The 21,277-nt window shown below is 46.0% G+C and overlaps 1 protein-coding gene across 1 annotated transcript in view; it reads right to left on the bottom strand.

The window, feature by feature from the left end:
• The window catches only part of EVPL (envoplakin), a 90,407-nt gene that overhangs the window by 13,165 nt on the left and 55,965 nt on the right, over window positions 1-21,277 (bottom strand). Inside the window, exons 15-20 of the mRNA XM_030208224.1 lie at window positions 16,355-16,533; window positions 15,705-15,843; window positions 12,202-12,395; window positions 11,789-11,939; window positions 11,074-11,157; window positions 10,858-10,968 (exon numbers count right to left, since the gene is read on the bottom strand). Of these exons, the coding sequence (XP_030064084.1) occupies window positions 10,858-10,968; window positions 11,074-11,157; window positions 11,789-11,939; window positions 12,202-12,395; window positions 15,705-15,843; window positions 16,355-16,533 (858 nt within the window). The remainder of the gene's footprint in view (window positions 1-10,857; window positions 10,969-11,073; window positions 11,158-11,788; window positions 11,940-12,201; window positions 12,396-15,704; window positions 15,844-16,354; window positions 16,534-21,277) is intronic.

The raw sequence follows: 21,277 nt of genomic DNA, 5'->3' as shown, positions 1-21,277 counted from the left end.
TGCGAATAGTCACTCCTGCCTCAGTGAACTGCAGAAAAGGCTCTCGACATGAGAGCGCCTGGAGCTCGGAAACTCTTCTGGCTGAAGTGATAGCCACCAAAAAGACTGCTTTCAACGTCAGGTCTTTCAGAGATGCCCTCGACAAGGGTTCAAAAGGCAGCTTCTGCAATGCTCTTAGCACCAGGTTGAGATTCCACGCAGGCACCACTGAGTGCAGAGGAGGGCGCAGGTGATTAACTCCCTTGAGAAAGCGCACCACATCTGGCTGCGAAGCCAGGGAAGCACCCTTCAGGCGGCCCCTGAAGCAAGCCAGAGCCGCTACCTGGACTTTAAGGGAACTGAGCGACAGGCCTTTCTCCAGACCTTCTTGCAGGAACGCCAACACTGAAGAAATTGGAGCAGTGAAGGGAGAAAGTGAGCCTGCTTCACACCATGCTGCAAAGATACGCCAAACCCTGGCGTAAGCAGTAGAAGTAGAGCGCTTCCTCGCTCTCAGCATAGTGGCGATGACCTTGTCTGAGAAGCCCTTCTTCCTCAGACGCTGCCGCTCAATAGCCAGGCCGTAAGACCAAAGGGAGAGGGATCCTCCATCACCACGGGACCCTGATGTAACAGGCCCTGCTCCACTGACAGCCGCAGAGGATCGTCGACTGAGAGCCTGATCAAGTCCGCATACCAGGGACGTCTGGGCCAATCCGGACCCACCAGGATTACCCTGCCGGGATGCTTTGCCACCCGGTCTAGCACCCTGCCCAACATGGGCCAGGGCGGGAACACATAGAGGAGCTCTTGTGTCGGCCACTGTTGGAGAAGAGCATCTACTCCCAGGGATCGAGGGTCCCGTCCTCTGCTGAAAAAGCGCGGCACTTGGCAATTGGCCGATGACGCCATCAGATCTAGGCTCGGCTGGCCCCAGCGCTTCGTGATGTCCAAGAACGCCTGAGCAGATAGTTGCCACTCTCCGGGCTCCAAGGTATGGCGACTGAGAAAGTCCGCCTTGACATTCATGACTCCGGCAATGTGGGCCGCTGAAAGCTGCTCCAGGTTCGCTTCCGCCCACTGGCAAAGACTCATAGCCTCCTTGGCTAGAGGGGTGCTCTTGGTACCTCCCTGGCGGTTGATATAGGCCACAGCCGTGGCATTGTCCGACAGGACCCGTACAGGCTACAACACCAGTACCGGGATGAACTCCAATAACACCAACCAAATGGCTCTGAGTTCCAGGAGGTTGATAGACCACTTGCCTCTGCAGGAGACTAGAGCCCCTGCGCTGTCCTTCCCAAGCAGTGGGCTCCCCAGCACATCAAAGAGGCGTCTGTCGTGACGACAATCCACTCCGGGGTCACCAGAGGCAATCCTGCAGACAACTTGTCTGTCTGCGTCCACCAGCTCAGCGCCTTGCGCACTGCTGGGTCCACGGGAAGGCGCACAGCATAATCCTCCGACATCGGAGTCCAGCGCAGCAGCAGAGATAGCTGTAGTGGTCTCATATGAGCCCTGGCCCAGGGCACTACTTCCATCGTGGCCGTCATAGAGCCCAACAGCTGCACGTAGTCCCAAGCCCGAATAGGAGAGGCTACTAGGAACTAGTCCACCTGAGCCTGAAGCTTGACAATCCGATTGTCTGGCAGGAACACTCTGCCCACTTGGGTGTCGAATCGAACTCCCAGATACTCCAGGGACTGAGTCGGGCGCAGCTGGCTCTTCTTCCAGTTGATGATCCATCCCAGGGAGCTCACAAGAGCAACTACCCGGTCCATAGCTTTGCCGCACTCTGCATAAGAGGGGGCTCGGATCAACCAGTCGTCCAGATAAGGATGGACTTGTACTCCTTCCTTTAGCAGGAAGGCCGCTATGACCCCCATTACTTTGGAAAAGGTCCGCGGAGCAGTAGCCAACCCGAAAGGGAGGGCTCTGAACTGGAAGTGTCGTCTCAGGACTGTAAAACGCAGAAAGCGTTGGAGAGGAGGCCAGATGGGAATATGCAGGTACGCTTCCTTGATGTCCAAGGAAGCCAAGAACTCTCCTGCCTTCACTGCCGCTATAACAGAGCGGAGAGTCTCCATGCGAAAGTGCCTCACTTTCCAGGCCCGATTGACCCCTTTGAGGTCGAGGATAGGCCGGACAGAACCTCCTTTCTTTGGAACCACAAAGTAAATGGAGTAACGTCCCTTGCCAATCTGATTTTTTGGCACCGGAACGACCGCACCCAGGCGGATCAGGTTGTCCAAGGTCTGCTGCACTGCCACAGCTTGACCGGAGACTTGCAGGGAGAGAGTACAAACCCGTCTCTTAAGGGTTGGCAGAACTCTAGCTTGTAGCCGTCTCTGATGACTTCCAGCACCCACGCGTCTGAAGTTATAGTGGTCCACTCGCCCAGAAACGAGGACAGCCGTCCTCCAATCTGCACTGGGGCGTGGACCAAGGCCCCGTCATTGGGTACGAGACCCTGGGGGAGGACCGGAGGGAGCACCTCCGGGACGGCGGTCTCTGCGAAAGGAATGCTGCTTGGGGGAGAAATTCCTCTTGAAGGAAGAGGGGGCAGAGGAACCCGACTTGCCCGGGCGGTACCGACGGGCTTCCAGCAACCGTCCTCTGGAGGTACCGGGACGAGTACTAGCCCGAGCCCTGACCTCTGGTAATTTCTTGCCCTTAGACGTGCCGAGATCGGTCACGATTTTGTCCAGCTCGACCCCAAAGAGCAGCTTGCCTTTAAAAGGCAATCTAGCCAGGCGGGATTTAGAGGCGTGGTCAGCAGACCAATGTTTCAGCCAAAGCCACCGCCGCGCAGAGACTGTCTGAGCCATGCCTTTAGCTGAGGCTCTCAAGACATCATACAGCAAGTCTGCCAAATAGGCTAAGCCCGATTCCAGGGCCGGCCAATCAGCCCTCAAGGAAAGAACCGAGGGGGAAGCCCACTGCACCATAGTCAGGCACGCCCTGGCCACATAGGAGCCGCAAACTGAGGCCTGCAAACTTAAAGCAGCTGCCTCAAAGGACGACCTTAAGGCCGCCTCCAATCTTCTGTCTTGGGCGTCCTTTAGGGCCGTGCCACCTTCCACCGGCAACGCCGTTTTCTTAGTCACCGCAGTGATTAAAGAATCCACGGTAGGCCACAGATAGGCCTCACGTTCACTCACAGCCAAAGGATAGAGGCGGGACATAGCCCTAGCCACTTTAAGGCTCGTTTCCGGGACATCCCATTGAGCCGCAATTAAGGTGTGCATGGCATCATGCACGTGGAAGGATCTAGGCGGGCGCTTCGTCCCCAGCATAATGGCAGAGCCAACAGGGGCTGAGGGAGAGACGTCCTCCGGAGAGGAAATCTTCAAAGTGTCCATGGCCTGTAAAAACAGGTTGGGCAAATCCTCTGGGCTAAAAAGCCGCGCTGCAGAGGGGTCATCCGCTCCATCCGAGCGGGGATCTATCTCCTCCAAGGAATCCGCAAAGGACCGTTGGGAGACCTCAGACACGCTGCCCTCATCTACATCGGAGGAGACAAAGTCCTCCAAGGCCTGGAAATCAACCCGAGGGCGTTTACCTCTGGGAACCTCAACCTCTTTATCAGAAGAGGGAGCAGAGGCTGCGTTTTGCATGAGGAAAGCCTGATGCAGCAGCAAAACAAACTCGGGGGAGAAACCCCCCAGACTGTGCACTTCCGCAGCCTGGGCAACAGCCCTAGACGCACTCTCAACCGGCGCTCGCAATAGCGGGGGAGAGACATGCTGCGCATCCAAAATGGCGTCCGGCGCGAAACTCCGCGAAGGAGCCGCGCGGGAAGAACGGCGCTTAACTTTAGCCGCTTGTGCCGTCGCCCAAATTAAGGGCGTTCATGGCATTAATGTCTCCAACCTCAAGGGCGGCCCACGAAGAAGCCGTCCGAGCCGCGTGGCCGGCCAAGATGGCGGAGGCGAGGAGCGGGGGATGGGCGTTTATGGCGGGAAAAAACCGCCACGCCGGAGGAACGACCGGGACATTCATCGGTCACTAAACTGTCACCCATCAAGGGCGAATCAGGTTGTAAAACCCCCGCATCCCCTCTAGAAGCGCTCCAGCGATCCGGGGAGCGACCCTTTGCGCCCTCGCCCTCCGACGCCATATGCCACGAGGAGAAGAATCGGGGAACCCCCTGCCCGCTATAAAAGGTAAAATTACCTGCTTGCCGCTCCGAGCTGTAACGAACTGGTGTCCCAGTGAGTAGCTGCAATGAACGTTTAAAGAAACGTCGAATTAAACGCCTTTAAAGACGTTTAAAATTTTTTTTTTTTTTTTTTTAAACGGAGCCAGCGGGAGGGGGGAGAAAAGGAGGGACCTGGCACCACCAGGTTTTCACTTGCTCAAAAGAGCCCTCAACCCCAGGCCTCAACAAAACCTAAGGATTAGGCTTGGAGGCCTAGCCAGAGCTGCTGCTGTGTGTGACCACCACCTGCTGAGATAGAGAACATACTGGGGAGTTTCCGGCAGCACATGACCACATATAGGGAGGCAAAAGTTTGCTCTCTATCTCCACCTGCTGGTAGATGGACACAACCCACCAGTCTATGGATTGATCAGCTTGATGATATGGAAGGGGTCATTATCAAATGGTAGTTGCTACTGTAAATGTTCATACTTTGTCATTCTGTGCCACTGAGGTTGCATGCTTCTCAGTTTTACATATAACTGAAGTGCAAGATGCAAGGGTCTCTCCATGACCAGAGCTGGTGCCACCACATAGGGCACTGGTATGCTACAGCCTGAAAGACATTTTGCCTTGTATCCATAAAATCTAAGACATGACATTGGGTATAAGGAGCACAGTTTGTGGTGTCCGATTTTTCTACAGTCTCATCTAGCCTCTGTGAAACCAAGTCCCCTATTTTGGTTCCTTCTTTTGCCACAGATTACACAAGTGTACTTTTTACATAAAATTTAAGATACAACCCTGAAGAAATCCGTTGTTTTTCTTCTTTAAAAAAAAGTCAAAATCCCAAGTACAAAAGGCCCTGATGCACAAAAGTCGCCGTTAAACACCGTGTATTTTATATCCGCTGGTGATTAGCAATTTTGAAACAGCGACCGATGCACAAAGGAAATCGCATGCAAACGAGATGCACAGAAAATCTGTAAACGCCTTCGTAGGGAAAGCACCTTGATGTTCTGCGCATGCATTTCCCTCCTTAAAAGCTTGGCTTTCCAGTCCTACAGTGCACAAAAGAGTATGCGTGTTTAAGCTATAAAATCTTGTTTATTTCATTTAGAAGGCTATTGTAAAACAGATGCATTAACTTAAGAATTTGGGGTGGGGGTAAGTTTAGAAAGAAAATGCTTTGTCTGTGAATCATTTGCTTAGTTGAAGTGGGGTTTTTTTAAGGGGGGGGATGTTTTGTCTTTCTTGCTTTGTTTACATTTGCTAGCCTATGGGGCTCATTTTCAAAGCACTTAGATTTACAAAATTCCATAGGTTACTATCAGCCTTATTTTCGAAAGTGATGGGCGCCCAGATTTTGACCCAAATCGGGAGATAGGCGCCCATCTCGCAAAGGCGCCCAAATCGGTATAATCGAAAGCTGATTTTGGGCGTCTTCAACTGCACTCCATCGCAGGAATGAACAAAGGTGATGGGGGCGTGTTGGAGGCGTGGTGAAGGCGGGACTGGGGTGTGTTGATCGGCCGAGGAGAGATGGGCGCCTTCGGCCGATCAAAAAAAGAAATGTGTTTTTATCGCGAATTTAGGTCACTTTTTTGGACCCTTTTTTTTTCACGAACAAGTCCCAAAAAAGTGCCCTAAATGACCAGATGACCACCAGAGGGAATCGGGGATGACCACCCCAGTGGTCACTAACCCCCTCCCACCAAAAAAAAAACAACTTTAACAACTTTGTTTTCCAGCCTGTATGCCAGCCTCAAATGCCATACCCAGCTCCATCACAGCAGTATGTAGGTCCCTGGAGCAGTTGTTAGTGGGTGCAGCGGACTTCAGGCAGGTGGACCCAGGCCCATCCCCCCCTACCTATTACACTTGTGGTGGTCAATGGGAGCCCTCCAAACTGCCCCCAAAACCCACTGTACCCACATGTAGGTGCCCCCCCTTTAGCCATAAGGGCTATGGTAATGGTGTAGAGTTGTGGGCAGTGGGTTTGGGGGGGGGGGGGGGATTTGAGAGGCTCATCACCCAAAGGAAGGGAGCTATGGACTTGGGAGGTATTTGACTTTTTTTTTAATTGTTACAAGTGCCCCCTAGGGTGCCCGGTTGGGGTCCTGGCATGTGAAGGGGACCAGTGCACTACGAATCCTGGCCCCTCCCATGACCAAATGCCTTGGATTTGTTCGTTTTTGAGCTGGGTGCCTTCGGTTTCCATTATCACTAAAAAACAAAACCGCCCAGCTCAAACCTGCACAACTCCGATGCATTTGCCAGGCACAAACCGTATTATAAAAAAAAAAAAGATGGGCGGCCATTTTTTTTTCGAAAATACAGTCTGTCCCGCCCCGTCACGTACCCGTTCTCGGACATAGACTCCCATGGAGATGGACGTTCGCGTTCAATTATGCCCCTCTATGTAACTTTGTAAGTCTAAGAGCTTTGAAAATACGCCTTCCTTTCTGCCAAGGGCTGGGCAATTTAATAGAAGTACTCTACACAATCCAGAAAACTGTAGTGCAAGCAGACTGCTCCACAAGGTCATCCCCATACCACGACAGCTCCAGATCTGCCAGAAACCTCTGCACATTAAAGATAGGCGCTCAGTGCACAGAAATGTCTGTGCATTGCTCGGAGTGCTCATTTCAATACTAATCAGCTTATTGTAATACATTTGCATAGGGCTATCGGTAGCTGCTATGGCGGACGGTAAAAGGGACGTAGAACCCCTTTGTGCATTAGATGCTAAATGTTTGCTTTAGACTGGCTACAACCAGTCTAACGCAGATGTTGCAAGCACAGTAAGCTTTGTGCACTGGGCCCAAAGTATTTTTTTTAAATCAAAATGTGAATACTACTAAATTTTTTTTAAAGAAGAGAGTAATCATTTGTGAAAGACATTTACTCAGTGCGTTTTTTCTAGCAAAAAGGTGCCAGTACTCAAATGCTAGGCCACCCTTCAGGGGTTGGGGTGATCACTGAGGGATCCACCCCACAATAGGCAGGCCCCCAGCAACCAGTCACAGAATCTATGACAAGGCAGAATTGGTGTGTAGAGCCTGAGCTCTTTCATTAAAACTTGGGGACCATGGGTCAATTTTAGCAGACAATGGAAAAGGTGCCGGTACTCAGTACCTCCAAGTACCCCCTCAAAACAAGCCCTGCACAGGGCCGTGCCAACAAGGTAAGCGAGGTAAGCACGGCAGGAGGGCGCCGTCCCAACTGCCCGCACTCTTCTCCCCCCCAACAAGATCCCTTTGAAATTTACCTCCGTCCGTCAGCGAAGGCGCGCCACAGCGTCAGTGAAGGAGGCGGCACTCCCGATGTCTCTACTAGTCTTCCCTTCGCTCAGTGTTCCGCCTTCTTCTGACATCAAGGAAATGACGTCAGAAGAAGGCGGGACATTGAGTGAAGGGAAGACTAGTACAGACATCGGGAGCGCCGCCTCCTTCACTGACGCTGCGGCGCGCCTTCGCTGCTGGACGGAGGTAAATTTAAAAGGGATCTTGGGGGGGAGAAGAGGGCGGGCAGTTGGGACATGGGAGCGGGAGGGCAGCGATCATTTTCACGGGGGGGGGGGGGAGGGGAGGCGAGGGGGGCGCGTGCCAACTGTTCGTCTGCAGGGGGGGGGGCGCCAACTGATCTCCTGCAGGGGGGCGCCACAGACCCTTGGCATGGCCCTGGCCCTGCATTTACTTCCTGTCTTTGGGTGTTTGGAAGTTTTAAGGTAGTTGAAACTATCAGTTGACTTCAGTTGTAAATAAATAAAGCTTTTAGGGATCCTTAGTGGTAAAAATTGTCCTTAGTGCACTCTGAGGTTGTCTTTCCCATGTGCTAAGGCCATTTTTACCGTGGCCGTAAAATCCCCAATTTTCGGGGGGGGGGTTCCCCATTAATGGTCGTGCACTAATGTTCAAGGGTATTCTCAATTATAGACACACTTATGTTTAAGGAGGAAAAGCCTCAAGAAGCTCCTAGATTACTGACAAAGTCTTAGAGGAGCTGGACTATGGTAATATGATATATTGACTCGTGACTTAATAAACAGTTCTAATAGTAAGAAGAACTTAGTCAGTCTGTCTCTGTGTCGGTCGAGATACAGAGTAACACAGAGACCAACACAGAGACTGACTGACTAAGTTAAGTTCTTCTTACCATCAGAACTGTGAAGTTCTTCTTACCATCAGAACTGTTTATTAAGTCACGAGTCAATATATCATACTATCATTTCACGGAGGTTTTTGCCGATGGATGTCCAGCTCCTCTAAGACTATGTCAATAATCTAGGAGCTTCTTGAAGCTTTTCCTCCTTAAACATAAGTGTGTCTATAATTGAGAATACCCTTGATAGTGAATGTGCACGTTGGCAAGTTAGGGAATTCTTCCTCATCACCGAATCTTTAGTTTATTCATGCACTAATGTTGCCATTAGTGCATGACAATTTTACAAAATTACTGCAGGAGCAATTACCACCACCTATTCTGTAGGCAGTAAGGGCTGCCGCCTTATTCGTGTACTAACCAGCTGGTGCACAGCAATGTAGATGCGCTGTCTGGTTAGCGCAGGAACACTCACTCCCTGACGCGCCCCTCATAAAAAAAAAAGAAATTACAAAGAAACTCACTACATGGTTACGACACAGACATTCCAAAACTAACACGTGACATTTTAGCACGTCCCGCCTTAGATCATTTTATTCTGCGTTTAGCGCGTATTAAGTGCCTAATGCGGCTTACTAAAAAGGACCCTTTAGCTAGGTAACTCTTTCCTCATTAACAAAACAGAAGGAACGAATCTCTCAGTGACTGGATGCGCCACCCTACTTATGCTTCCAGTTTCACATGCCATGTTTTATAGGAGACTTGAATGTGTATAACTGAATTATACACACTCAAGCAGGGACTTAAAAAATTGCTCTGGCATATATACACTTAAATGCAGGAACCTGACAAAGATGATACGGGTGGATCCAAGGCAGGATCAGCACTTATTAATTTATTTTTAAAATACACACACAGGCTCTGCGCTTCTTACAGCTTCCCGAGTGATTTTTTTTTTTTGCATCACAAAGCAGTAGCAGCTGATTTTAACACAGGTAAAGCAATTTACACAGCAAAGGACTCTGTAATCTTTGGATTCAAGTTTCCTTTTTATCAGCTTTGGCTTGGCAGGCTTGCTGACCCCTGAGGCAGGCTCACATGCCGAAACACAGCCGTGTTGGGTCCTACTATATGATCATTACAATAAAGGCCCTTTAATATTTGATATCTTCTTGGTATTCACATCATTCTTTTGCTTGCTGCTTCTTACTGGCACATACACAAACCTTAGACCTGCCTTCAAGCAGGACTAACTGTAGGCAGGAGCTTTTGGGGAAGTTTGTACAAAGGCACATGCCTAGGCATCTTGTTATTACAATGATTCCCTATGTGGCATTTATTAACGCATGTACTTCCTACAGAATTTCAAAGAGAAACCATCCACATAGCACTTGCAGCTTGACAAAACGAAGCAATCTGTGCTGGTGGAAGATGGGAGAGGGGGAACAGCATGCATGCTTTTGAAAACCGAATGTAAATATGACATTTTCCTACCCCAACCTAAGCACACCCACAGCCAAAAACATTCATGTTCAATGAAATCCACACATGCTTTTAGCCACCTTTTAGGAGGGCAGTTTTCATCTAGGAATTTTTTACCCAGGTGAATGCCTTTAGCTCGTTTTGTCTTTTAATGTCTAGTAAATTATTTTAGGATGGAGAATTTGACTATTAAGTTCATGTACTCCAACTCATATAGGTCTTGCAGTCATTATTAGTAAACTAGTAAAAAAGGCCCGTTTCTGACACAAATGAAACGGGCGCTAGCAAGGTTTTCCTCGGATTGTGTATGTTTGAGAGAGTGTATGTGAGAGTGACTGTGTGTGAGAGAGAGTGAATATGTGAGTGTGTCTGTGAGAGAGACAGTGTGTGTGTGAGAATGAGAGTGTGTGCGTGAGAATGAGAGTGTGTGCAAGTGCGTATGTGAGACACAGTGTGAGAAAGAGTGTGTTTCACACAGATACAGTGTGTGCGAGAGTGTGTGTGAGACACAGACTCTGTGAGACTGAGTGTGTGTAAGACACAGACTCTGTGAGACTGAGTGTATGAGACCAAGAGAGTGTGTGTGACTGTGTGACACATAGAGAGTGAATGTGATACAGTGTGAGACATAGAGTGTGTGAGAGTGAGAGAGAGAAAGACATTGACTGTGAGAGAGAGAGTGTGTGTGTGACAGAGATAACTCCCCCCCCCCTCTCTGGTGTCAGGACCCCCCTCCCTCCCTCCCTCTCTCTTGTTTCAGGCCCCCCTTCTCTCTCTCTGGTGTCTGAGTGTTACTGTGCAGGACACTGAGCTCTGGCTGTGCTTCAATGAACTGACCAATCCTATGTAATAGAATGCACCTCCAACATTCTGAAGCCGAGAAACCTCGTGTGGTTGGTCACTTCTGCTTGTGACGAACCCGGAAGTACGTGATGTCAATTCAGGAGATGTGGGTTTCACCACCATGCATTTAGAACGTTGGGAGTTGTGGAGGCTTCATAGAATGTTGGAGGTGCGTTTTATATAGAGAGATATAGGAGACAAGATAGTTCTAAATATCAACATGCCAATTTTGGAATTGTCCTGGGAAATTTCCCTCACAGTGAGATGGCTGTTGGATTTGAATCCATTGTATACTTTTGAAGTCTCACCTGGGCTTCGACGTTCTGCTGCAATGGGATGATGCGTTGTCTCTTGGCTGCAGAAGCACTCACGCTAGGGTCCAGGGTCAAGCGATATCTCTCAGCCTCAGCTTCATAATCCTGATTAGATTTTAAAAAATACAAAGCAGACATGATAACTGGGTCAAGTACAATACCATAAGACATTTTCCTAACAAAATACTGACTAGAGAAAGAAGACATTACGTTCAGAGAAGACTGGATATCCTGTGATAGCTTAACCACTGAGGTTTTCTCCGGATCCTTCCTTTGGATTTCATCCACCAGTCTCTGCAAGAAAAGAAACCGTCAGGAAAGGAGCATCTAGCACTCCACAGACCAGGAATGCTTACTTTATGAGTTTGTTCTGGAAAGAAAGCAAAGGTGCTCATTTTCAAAGCACACAAACTTACAAGGCTACACGGTAACCTAGGTAACTTTATTAGTCTAAGTGCTTTGAAAATGAGCCTCAAAGTGACACATACAGAGAACAAGCACTGCCCTCAGCTCACTATTATGCCAACCTGTTAAATACTGTTATTACATAAGTGCACTTAATAGATGACTGAAGACACACTGGCTTTGAAGTGAACCTGTCAGTGCAAGTATGTATGCGATACACGTGAAAGATAAATACACATAGATAAAATCCACCAGCATCTTCAGATATCTGTGAGGGAAAACCAGAACAAAGAAAAGGGAAAGAGTAACAGAGACATGAAACAGGATGATCTGAGACGTCCTCTCTTTTGATAGTTAGAGATGTTTCATCAAATTCAAAATCAAATCAGGGTGCTTATTTTATCAGACAATGGCAACCATAAAGATGCCACTTCACCTCCATAGCATCTATCCGCCTCTCGCTAGTCTGTCCTTTGCTCTTTATTAGCCTTAACTGAGACACCAGGGTCTTTCTGCTCACCTTCTGGGACTGCAGTTTATAGTTGACCTGGCTTGGGCCATCCGTGGACTTCACCTGATTTTTGGGAATGTTATTCAACCAGGAAGACATGTTGTCGCTGGCAGATCTGAACTGCTGGTATGTGAGGTTGGTGTCTCGCAGCATCTTCTCTCTGTATGAAAAACAAGAGCCTTATGAAGGCACGTTTTGTAGTATTTATACCTATGAAGATCCCAAAATATATACAGTATGAAACAGGATAAGATGAGATGATACCCAAGTAAGGTTTTCTTTAAAATCAACCCCTCCTCTCTATTCCCAATTACAACTCAAATAAATGAAGTGCACAGTGGGAATCAAAATTTCTGCTCTCTTTTAACATGTTTCATTTCCCCCACAGTTGGTCACATGAAATCATCCCAACAAATCCTCACCGTTGATCGAGTTGGTCAGCTACAGCATGATAACGTTCATTCAGACGCTGGACTGCAGCCTTTTGCCTAGGCAGGTCAGGGACATACTCCTGAAAGTTGTTCTGCATGGTGCCACTGGCCAGTTCTGTATCTTTCAGGCTACGGTTCATCGTCAGTAGACTGTCCTGTTTATCAACCAAATCACGCTTCATTTTCTGTAAGTAATGAAAAGAAAGAGGAATGAAAGAGAGAGAGAAAAAAAATGAATGTAAGTTGCACTTTATTTGGAAAGGTGCTCAGCAGAATATGGTTTTAGAAACAGGTGATATCTGGCATATGCAGCTGAAGAACCCTAATGGTAAATTGTGTGTTGATAACTGAGCATCAGTAGTACATGAAAGCATACATGGCATCACCTGCACCTTTAGCTCATCATATTTAGGGTTTCTAATTTTAGGTTTGAACCTATAAAACAACCTTGCTGCAACAGAATTAAAATAGGTATTTACTGGATAAATACTGGAAAAAAACCTCACTTCCCCTCAGGAGCGAAGCCAGACTTCAACGGTAGGGGGGTCCAGAGCCGAGGTGAGAGGGCACATTTTACCCCCCCCCCCCGGCGCTGCCGACCCCCCCCAATTGCCAACACCGACCCCCGCCCGCCCGCCATTGCCGACACCTCCAACAACTTTGACCCCCCCCCCCCGCCGATGACCCTCTCGACCCCCCGCCCACCGTCGCCTACCTTTGCTGGTGGGGGACCCCAACCCCCGACAGCCGAAGTTTTCTTCCTTCGTTTGGTTTCTGACTGAGTCAGACTCACAGAAACAGAACGAAGCCTTGCGATCTGCAGGGCTTCGTTCTGTTTCTGCGAGTCAGGACGTCAGACTCAGTCAGAAGAAACCAAACGAAGGAAGAAGACTTCGGCTGGCGGGGGTTGGGGTCCCCCACCAGCAACGGTAGCAGGTGGCGGGTTGGCGGCGGGAGGGGGGTTGACAGGGTCACCGGCAGGGGGGTCCAGGCCCCGTGGCCCATAGCAGCTACGCCCCTGCTTCCCCTAATGCTCTCTCACCCTGCCCCTGACTTCCCTTGTCTCCTCTGCTCACTTTCTGTGCATATGCATGGAAATTAGGTGCATGCCCAATTTCCGCACACAATTTTACAAACCAATTAGTGCCGATAATTGGGTGCTAATAATCAATTTTTTTGTTACATTTGTACCCCACGCTTTCCCACTCATGGCAGGCTCAATGCGGCTTACATGGGGCAATGGAGGGTTAAGTGACTTGCCCAGAGTCACAAGGAGCTGCCTGTGCCTGAAGTGGGAATCGAACTCAGTTCCCCAGGACCAAAGTTCACCACCCTAACCACTAGGCCACTCCTCCACTGTTGCTACTATTTGAGATTCTACATGGAATGTTGCTATTCCATTAGCAACATTCCATGTAGAAGTCAGCCCTTGCAGATCAGCAATGTGGCCGCGCAGGCTTCTTCTTCTGTGAGTCTGACGTCCTGCACGTGCAGTACGTCAGACTCATAGAAACAGAAGCCTGCGCAGCCTTCTACATGGAATGTTGCTAGTGGAATAGCAACATTCCATGTAGAATCTCCAATAGTATCTATTTTATTTTTGTTACATTTGTACCCTGCGCTTTCCCACTCATGGCAGGCTCAATGCGGCTTACATGGGGCAATGGAGGGTTAAGTGACTTGCCCAGAGTCACAAGGAGCTGCCTGTGCCTGAAGTGGGAATCGAATTCAGTTCCTCAGGACCAAAGTCCACCACCCTAACCACTAGGCCACTCCTCCAATTAGCACTATTTGGCAACAATTAGAATTTACACACACATCAGGAATGGGGGTGTGGTCATGGGTGTTCCAAGAATTTCCTCGCATTGTTAGAGAATACGTCTGATCTATGACTAATTTAAGCACAAGGATTTACACCAGGTTTCAGATGGTGTAAATCCTCACATCTAAAAGTTAGGCACGGATCCCAGCACTAAGCGCTATTCTGTATATGGCATCCAAATATCTGTGCAGTCGGCAGCCTTCCAGGAGTTTACCCTGGCACCGCCAATATTCAGCAGCGGTAGGTACCCAGATAGCTACCCACTTCACTTAGATCAGCTGTTTAAGTTAGTCAGGTAACTGTCCAGGTCCTGCCATTAAATATCTGCAGTTCCCGAGCGACTCTTGGCTCTACCCCTAGACCGTCCCAGAACTAACCAGATGGTGCTATGGTGGTCATCCTGGATTTTCAACAGCACGATCCAGTTATGTGCCACTGAAAATCCAGGGATCATTTGGTCAGAGGGAGACAACTGGGTAAGGAGACTCTCCTACTTGGCTCCTTAGATGTCATCTCTTTGTGAAATCCATTTTCATGGATGGACAAGGCTATGAAGCAACTTTATTTGCCTGATACATGCTGGCGTTATACAGTAAAATCAGATTCCTCTTCTATGAGAGGTTCAACCTTGAACTTGATACCAAAAACCATAAGAAGCATTACAAATCTCCTCCAGAAAAGAAATGAAAACCTAATTCTACAGCTAATAACAAAGATATTGTTGTCTTCCGTTCAAATCTACCTCTTCAAAAACTATATGAACAATCATCAAAACTCTACAACTCAACACAAAAGCTACCACTACCTTTTCTACTTCAAGTCTATCTCTTCAGAAACTCTATGAATAACCACACGAACTATAGATGCCCTCTCCACATTGCACAACACTACTGTAACTCCACCAAAATGAAAACTGTTTGCATAAATATATACTAAATACAAACTAATCAAAACATAGAAAAGAAAATAAGATTATACCTTTTTTATTGGATTAACTTAATACATTTTTTATCAGCTTTCGAAGGTAACCCTTCTTCTTCAGATCGGAAATAAGCAAATGTTGACAAATATCAAAATATATAAGTGAAACACTAAAGCATTCCAATGACAGTCTCACAGGAAGTGGGAGGGGTAGGGTAGGTGAGAAACAGGGAGAGCTGGGTGGGCAAAAGACAGGGAGAGATGGATGAATGATAAGAGAGTGACAAAGCAGTAGAATTTTATGGTTTATAGTGGGATAGAAAGTTCAGATCTTTGTTGAGTCCTGTCTAATGGGTGTCAAAATATTTTATCATTTTGACTGCAAAGGTCTTATGTTCCTGGATTGTCTTAAATTTTTCTTTTAGTATTCTAACCATGAAGAAGGTTACTTTCAAACATTAATCAAAAAATGTACTGTTAGTCCAGTAAAAAAGGTATCATCTTATTTTCTTTCCTCTGTTTTGATTAATTTCTATTTATTACCTTTAGAAGTGGACTAACATGGCTACCACACCACTAAACCTTGAAAGTGAAGTTAAAGTAGACTTGAAGCCCATGGAGAGATTTCTAGATACCACAGAAAAATGTCCAACTATTTCCAAAGATGGTCAGAATACAGCCAGGATGTAAAAGTGATCCTGTTTAGTTTGATCTCTTTTGGTTTTATATAAAAAGTCAGTAATACTCTCACCTGGATCTCACTAGCCCGGTCCTGGAGGGCTGTGGCTGATACTGGGATACAACTGTCCTGTACTAGTTTAGTTTCAAAACCATTAATGATCTGATCTGTCTTCTTGATCTGATTCTCCAGGTTAAGAGAGGCTTTAGCTCTGGAAAAAGACGAGAAATTTAGGAATAAAATGAGGTCCTGCACAAGATGTCATCAGCTGCCACCTAGTAAGCTTTCCAAGGGATCTAGCAGGCTAACTAAAGAGTTAGCCGTCTGGATCCCTTGTTTGAAAATTGTCCCAGCACTAAGCCACTAGGTACTCCTCAGGTATGCTTCATGTCTTTGAGGGAGGAGGAAGAAATTACAAGTGTATTATTTGATTTTCAAGTAATAAGTTAGATAGGCTTAGATAGGAGGACAATTTTGATTTAACTCATATACTCCAACTTAAAAAGCACTTATAATTTTTATTTTGACAAGGATAGGAGTGCTCCTTATATAAGTATCAACACACCACTGGTGAAAGTGAATTGGGGTGGGGATAACCTTATTTTTTAGATATTTATAGGTTTCACCAGGCATCCAGGTTATAGTATAACTACAGTACCACTTAGAATGCCTCCTTAACAATCAGCCATTTTCACCATCAAGCACAAGATAGGGCTTCTTACTCATCGTCGTACAGACTGGACAATGCCTTCACATCATTGTACTTATTCTTGACATTGTTCAGGGTAGTTGGGAGCTGCATTGCTGAGGAACCGGATGGTTTCTTGGATAGGTAAGCTTCACACTCCCGCTGAGCAGCATCCTTTTCTACTCCAATATTCTGCAGCCTCTTGGTTGTTCCCTAATGGAAAGAGCCATAATGCGCTGTTAGTCACATAATTGCAACACCAGGTGGTCCACAGGCATGAGGAAAGTTCTTTCTGTTGTGAGTTGAGATCCTCCAGTCTTCTCTCCTCGGTACAGATTACAACCCTGCCATACCACTTAATGATCTTGCCTATCACCCATAAAACGTGTTGAAAGAAAAAACACAGAGGCTGGGGAGAAGCTAATTTACTAGACTAAAAATATAATAAGAGGCCAGCTTTGGCAACTATAAAGGTCTTTTGTCATATATTTTCATAAATATGTTATGTTTGGATGATCATTTTTATTGGATTCTATTTTACTCTGCTCTTTACCTTCTTTCTTATTGAAAAGTTGGAATCTAAGTGTTGAAATTACATTTGCTCAGGCAATGATGCAGCTGGTACTCCTTTCATAAGGAAGAGTAAAATTATTTTTTTATGTATAAAAAAGTTTTCAATACAGTGTAGTATTGTACCAAGTTTCTGCAGCCTTGCAGCTTACAATCTTCTAGAGCTTAGTTCTGCATAAAGGGGTCCTTGTAGTCCTGTCCCTCACCATTTGGATATATGGCTTCATCTAGACTCCTCTGAAAGTAAGAAAGTATGACTGGAAGGAGATGTCATGCAGTAATCCAGAAATCATATAGATCTGGACAATGTTACTTAAGGCAGTGCGGGGATTAACATAAATCAATACCTACAAACTTCTCCCAAGCACACATTAAAATTTATGATAAATATTAATATGTTGTGAAGGGTCTTCAGAATTCATGCATCCTGACTGCTAAACTCACAGTTTTCAGGCAGTCAGGTGCAACTTGTCATTGATCCTTTAGTGTGTGTATTTTTTTTAGTGTATATTTTCTTTAAACCAATTTTCTGCTTTCAGTGCTCAGTTCTTCAACAGTCTCATCTTTCATTTCACAACTCATTTCTTGTTTACCACAGTATAGTGTTAGACGTATTCATCTACTTAACTGGCAGCAAAGTGCAAGATGTCAGGAACCTTAACCGACTTGGCCATGTTTCGCAACTTCGTCGGGGCGGAGGTTCTCTGCAAACAACAGTATTCACATTACTTACAGTTCATACTGCGTGCATCTCCAAGCATATTTTTATCTAATTTCTTTACAGAAGCTCCCTTCACAACGTACTTTTCACTCTCCTGCTTCCATCTTCTTATTAAATAAAATGGCAGCGGCGTCTTACCGACGTGCTAACCTTTAAATCTCCATCAGTTGATTGAAATCACCAGGCTTCTGATAGGCGATCAACAAGGCTGGCTCTGACCAATCAGACCACAGACCACCACTCCAGTTCAGAGTTCAACCCCACAGGGTACTTTGCTCTTTGTAATTAAGATAGTGTTCCAGATTGCCACCCTCCCACCCCAACTGGACACTGTCAAGGATTCTCCATCTGATGTCAGTCAATTGATGATCATTCTCCAGCCAATGCTGTGTTAAAGGGGCGGTCAACACTTTATTTTTAATTCATGATTTATGTTCATTAAGACGCGTTTTGATGGCTCTGGCTGAGAACCCAATGTAAATTAGCTGACAAGGGCAAATAATGAAATAAATCACATTCTTTGATGTACTGTTGGTTCTCATGCGTGCTGTAATATGCCACTGTGAGACAGGATGCTCCCAATCCAAACCCTCAATTGTCAAAGAACACCATTGACACGTCACATTTTGAGCAGGGACTGTCTCTTTGTATCAGGTGTTCAGCGCTGCGTGCGTCTGGTAGCGCTATACAAATGCTAATAATAATTATAATAGTGCCCTGGAAGCTCCACAGGGCCAGTACTGTAATCCAAACATTTGTAAGTTAGAATTTCTCCTAGTGTATGAGTGTTTTGAAAATCACCCAATATGTGCTTATCATCGTGGAAGGACGATAGGACAAATTTACATTGGGCGCGAGCCATCAAAACACGTCTTAATGAACATAAATCATGAATTAAAAATAAAGTGTTGACCGCCCCTTTAACACAGCATTGGCTGGAGAATGATCATCAATTGACTGACATCAGACGGAGAATCCTTGACTGTGTCCAGTTGGGGTGGGAGGGTGGCAATCTGGAACACTATCTTAATTACAAAGAGCAAAGTACCCTGTGGGGTTGAACTCTGAACTGGAGTGGTGGTCTGCGGTCTGATTGGTCAGAGCCAGCCTTGTTGATCGCCTATCAGAAGCCTGGTGATTTCAATCAACTGATGGAGATTTAAAGGTTAGCACGTCGGTAAGACGCCGCTGCCATTTTATTTAATAAGAAGACGGAAGCAGGAGAGTGAAAAGTACGTTGTGAAGGGAGCTTCTGTAAAGAAATTAGATAAAAATATGTTTGAAGATGCACGCAGTATGAACTGTAAGTAATGTGAATACTGTTGTTTGCAGAGAACCTCCGCCCTGACGAAGTCGCGAAACCTGGCCAAGTCGGTTGAGGTTTATTTATTTGTAACATTTGTATCCCGCATTTTCCCACATATTAGCAGGCTCAATGTGGCTTAAAAAATACCGTAATGGTGGACGCCAAGTACGGTAGGTTTTAAACAAGTACAATAATAAAAAGGGGTAAGGTAGGGGTAAATGGATACAATAAGGGACAAGGAATGTAGAAATAAAATAATCACTGCAATGTTTAGTTAGATGCATTGTAGGGATGAGGTATTTAAGTTGAATCAACATGGTAGGCCTTGCAAAACAGGTGTGTCTTTAAAGTTCGCTTGAAGTCCTGATGTTCGCGTTTTTTTTTCCAAGCTCTTTGGTAATGCATTCCACATTTGCGTACTTAAATAAGAAAAATTGGATGTGTAGGTTGATTTGTATCTGAGTCCAATGCAGCTTGGATAGTGAAGGTTCAGATAAGTACGTGATGAACTGATTCTGTTTCTGGCTGGAAGATCTATTAAAATCAATCATATATCCTGGGGCCTCACCGTATACAATCTTGTGGACCAGACAGCAAATTTTGAAAGTAATGCGGTCCTTGATAGGGAGCCAGTGTAGTTTCAAACGAAGAGGTTTAGCGCTATCAGACCTTTTTTTTTTTCGTTAAATATCAGTCTGGCAGCTGTGTTTTGGGCTCTCTGAAGTTTTTTCATAAGTTGTAATTTACAACCTGCATATATTCCATTGCAATAATCTGTGTGTCTCAACACCATTGAGTGTGTCAAGTTACGGAATATATCCTTCGGAAAGTAAGGTCTTATACGTTTAAGTTTCCACATAGAGTACAACATCTTCTTTATAGTGGCGTTAACTTGGCTCTCTAGTGTAAGGTGGCTATCAATAATAACTCCTAGGATTTTCAGGCTGTCAGAAATAGGAAGAGAATATGTAGGAGTGTTTAGGGTACCTGACGTCTTGCACTTTGCTGCCAGTTAAGTAGATGAATACGTCTAATACTATACTGTGGTAAACAAGAAACGAGTTGTGACATGAAAGATGAGACTGTTGAAGAACTGAGCACTGAAAGCAGAAAATTGGTTTAAAGAAAATATACACTAAAAAAAATACACCGAGTTGCACCTGACTGCCTGAAAACTGTGAGTTTAGCAGTCAGGATGCACGAATTCTGAAGATCCTTCACAACATATTAATACTTATCATAAATTTTGATGTGTGCTTGGGAGAAGTTTGTAGGTATTGATGCAGTAATCCAGGGCATTATTCCCCTTGACTAGATCTGGGTTTAGGAATTATTAGTAAAGGAATAGAAAGTAATGCAAAGGATATCATAGTACCTCTGTATCTCTCCATGTTATGACTGAACCTTGAGTATTGTGTGCAATTCTGGTTGCTGCATCTCAAAAAAGATAAGTGCAAAGACTAGGAGACACACCATGAAGTTACCAAGCAGTACATTTAAAACAAAATTGGGGGGGGGGGGGGGGGGGCAGCTACAATAGCTAGTGGACAAGTTCATGATTCAAGGGTGTATTACCTAAAATATGTTTACTGTTATGGTTAGGGTGTAGGTATAATACCTCTGTTTGATCAAGTGTATTGCAAGTTCCAAATAAAGTAGATGTGGTGGGGAAGGGGGGAGAGGAAATGTTAAAAGCTTGATGACCGCAAACAGTGGGGTATAAGTGATGAGCAGCACCCAGAAGGGTTGCAGCATTGTACTGCACTCGCTGTGTTGAAGTGGTTTTGTATTACCCTTTGTTCTGTCATTAATAAAAACCGTTGAAACATAAAACAAAATTGGAGAAAACATTTTCTCACTCAATTTCTCGATAAGCTTTGGAACTGAATGCCAGAGGATGTGGTAGAAGCAGTTAACATAGCTGTATTTAAAAATGGTTTGGAGGAAAAGTCCATAAACCATTATTAATTGCTTATCCCTGGGGTTGGTAGCATGGAATCTTGCTACGTTTTGGGATCCTGCCAGGTACTTATGACCTGGACTGGCTACTGCTGGAAACAGAATATTGGGCTAGATGGATCTTTAGCCTGACCTAGGATGGCTATTCTTCCCCTCTTATCTACAGTGTTGGTTTGTCTCAGCTATGGCCTGACTGAAGAAATAATTCCAACAACCCTACTGCCTCCTCCTTTTGCTGAGCTGTGAAAGCAGAAGGGCTGGTGATGTGATTACATATTCTGGCAGTGGGACTGAAAAAGGACATGATCGTTTCAGCAGATAAGGAGCTGATTCAGTTCTAGTTATGATAAAGAACATGGGTGGATATAGAGCAACACCTCTCCTAACTAATGAATGGGTTC

The sequence above is a fragment of the Microcaecilia unicolor genome, chromosome 6, assembly GCF_901765095.1.
Source record: "Microcaecilia unicolor chromosome 6, aMicUni1.1, whole genome shotgun sequence".
NCBI lineage: Eukaryota > Metazoa > Chordata > Amphibia > Gymnophiona > Siphonopidae > Microcaecilia > Microcaecilia unicolor.
Note: the sequence above shows the minus strand (reverse complement) of the source record. Positions and strands in the feature narration are given on the sequence as shown.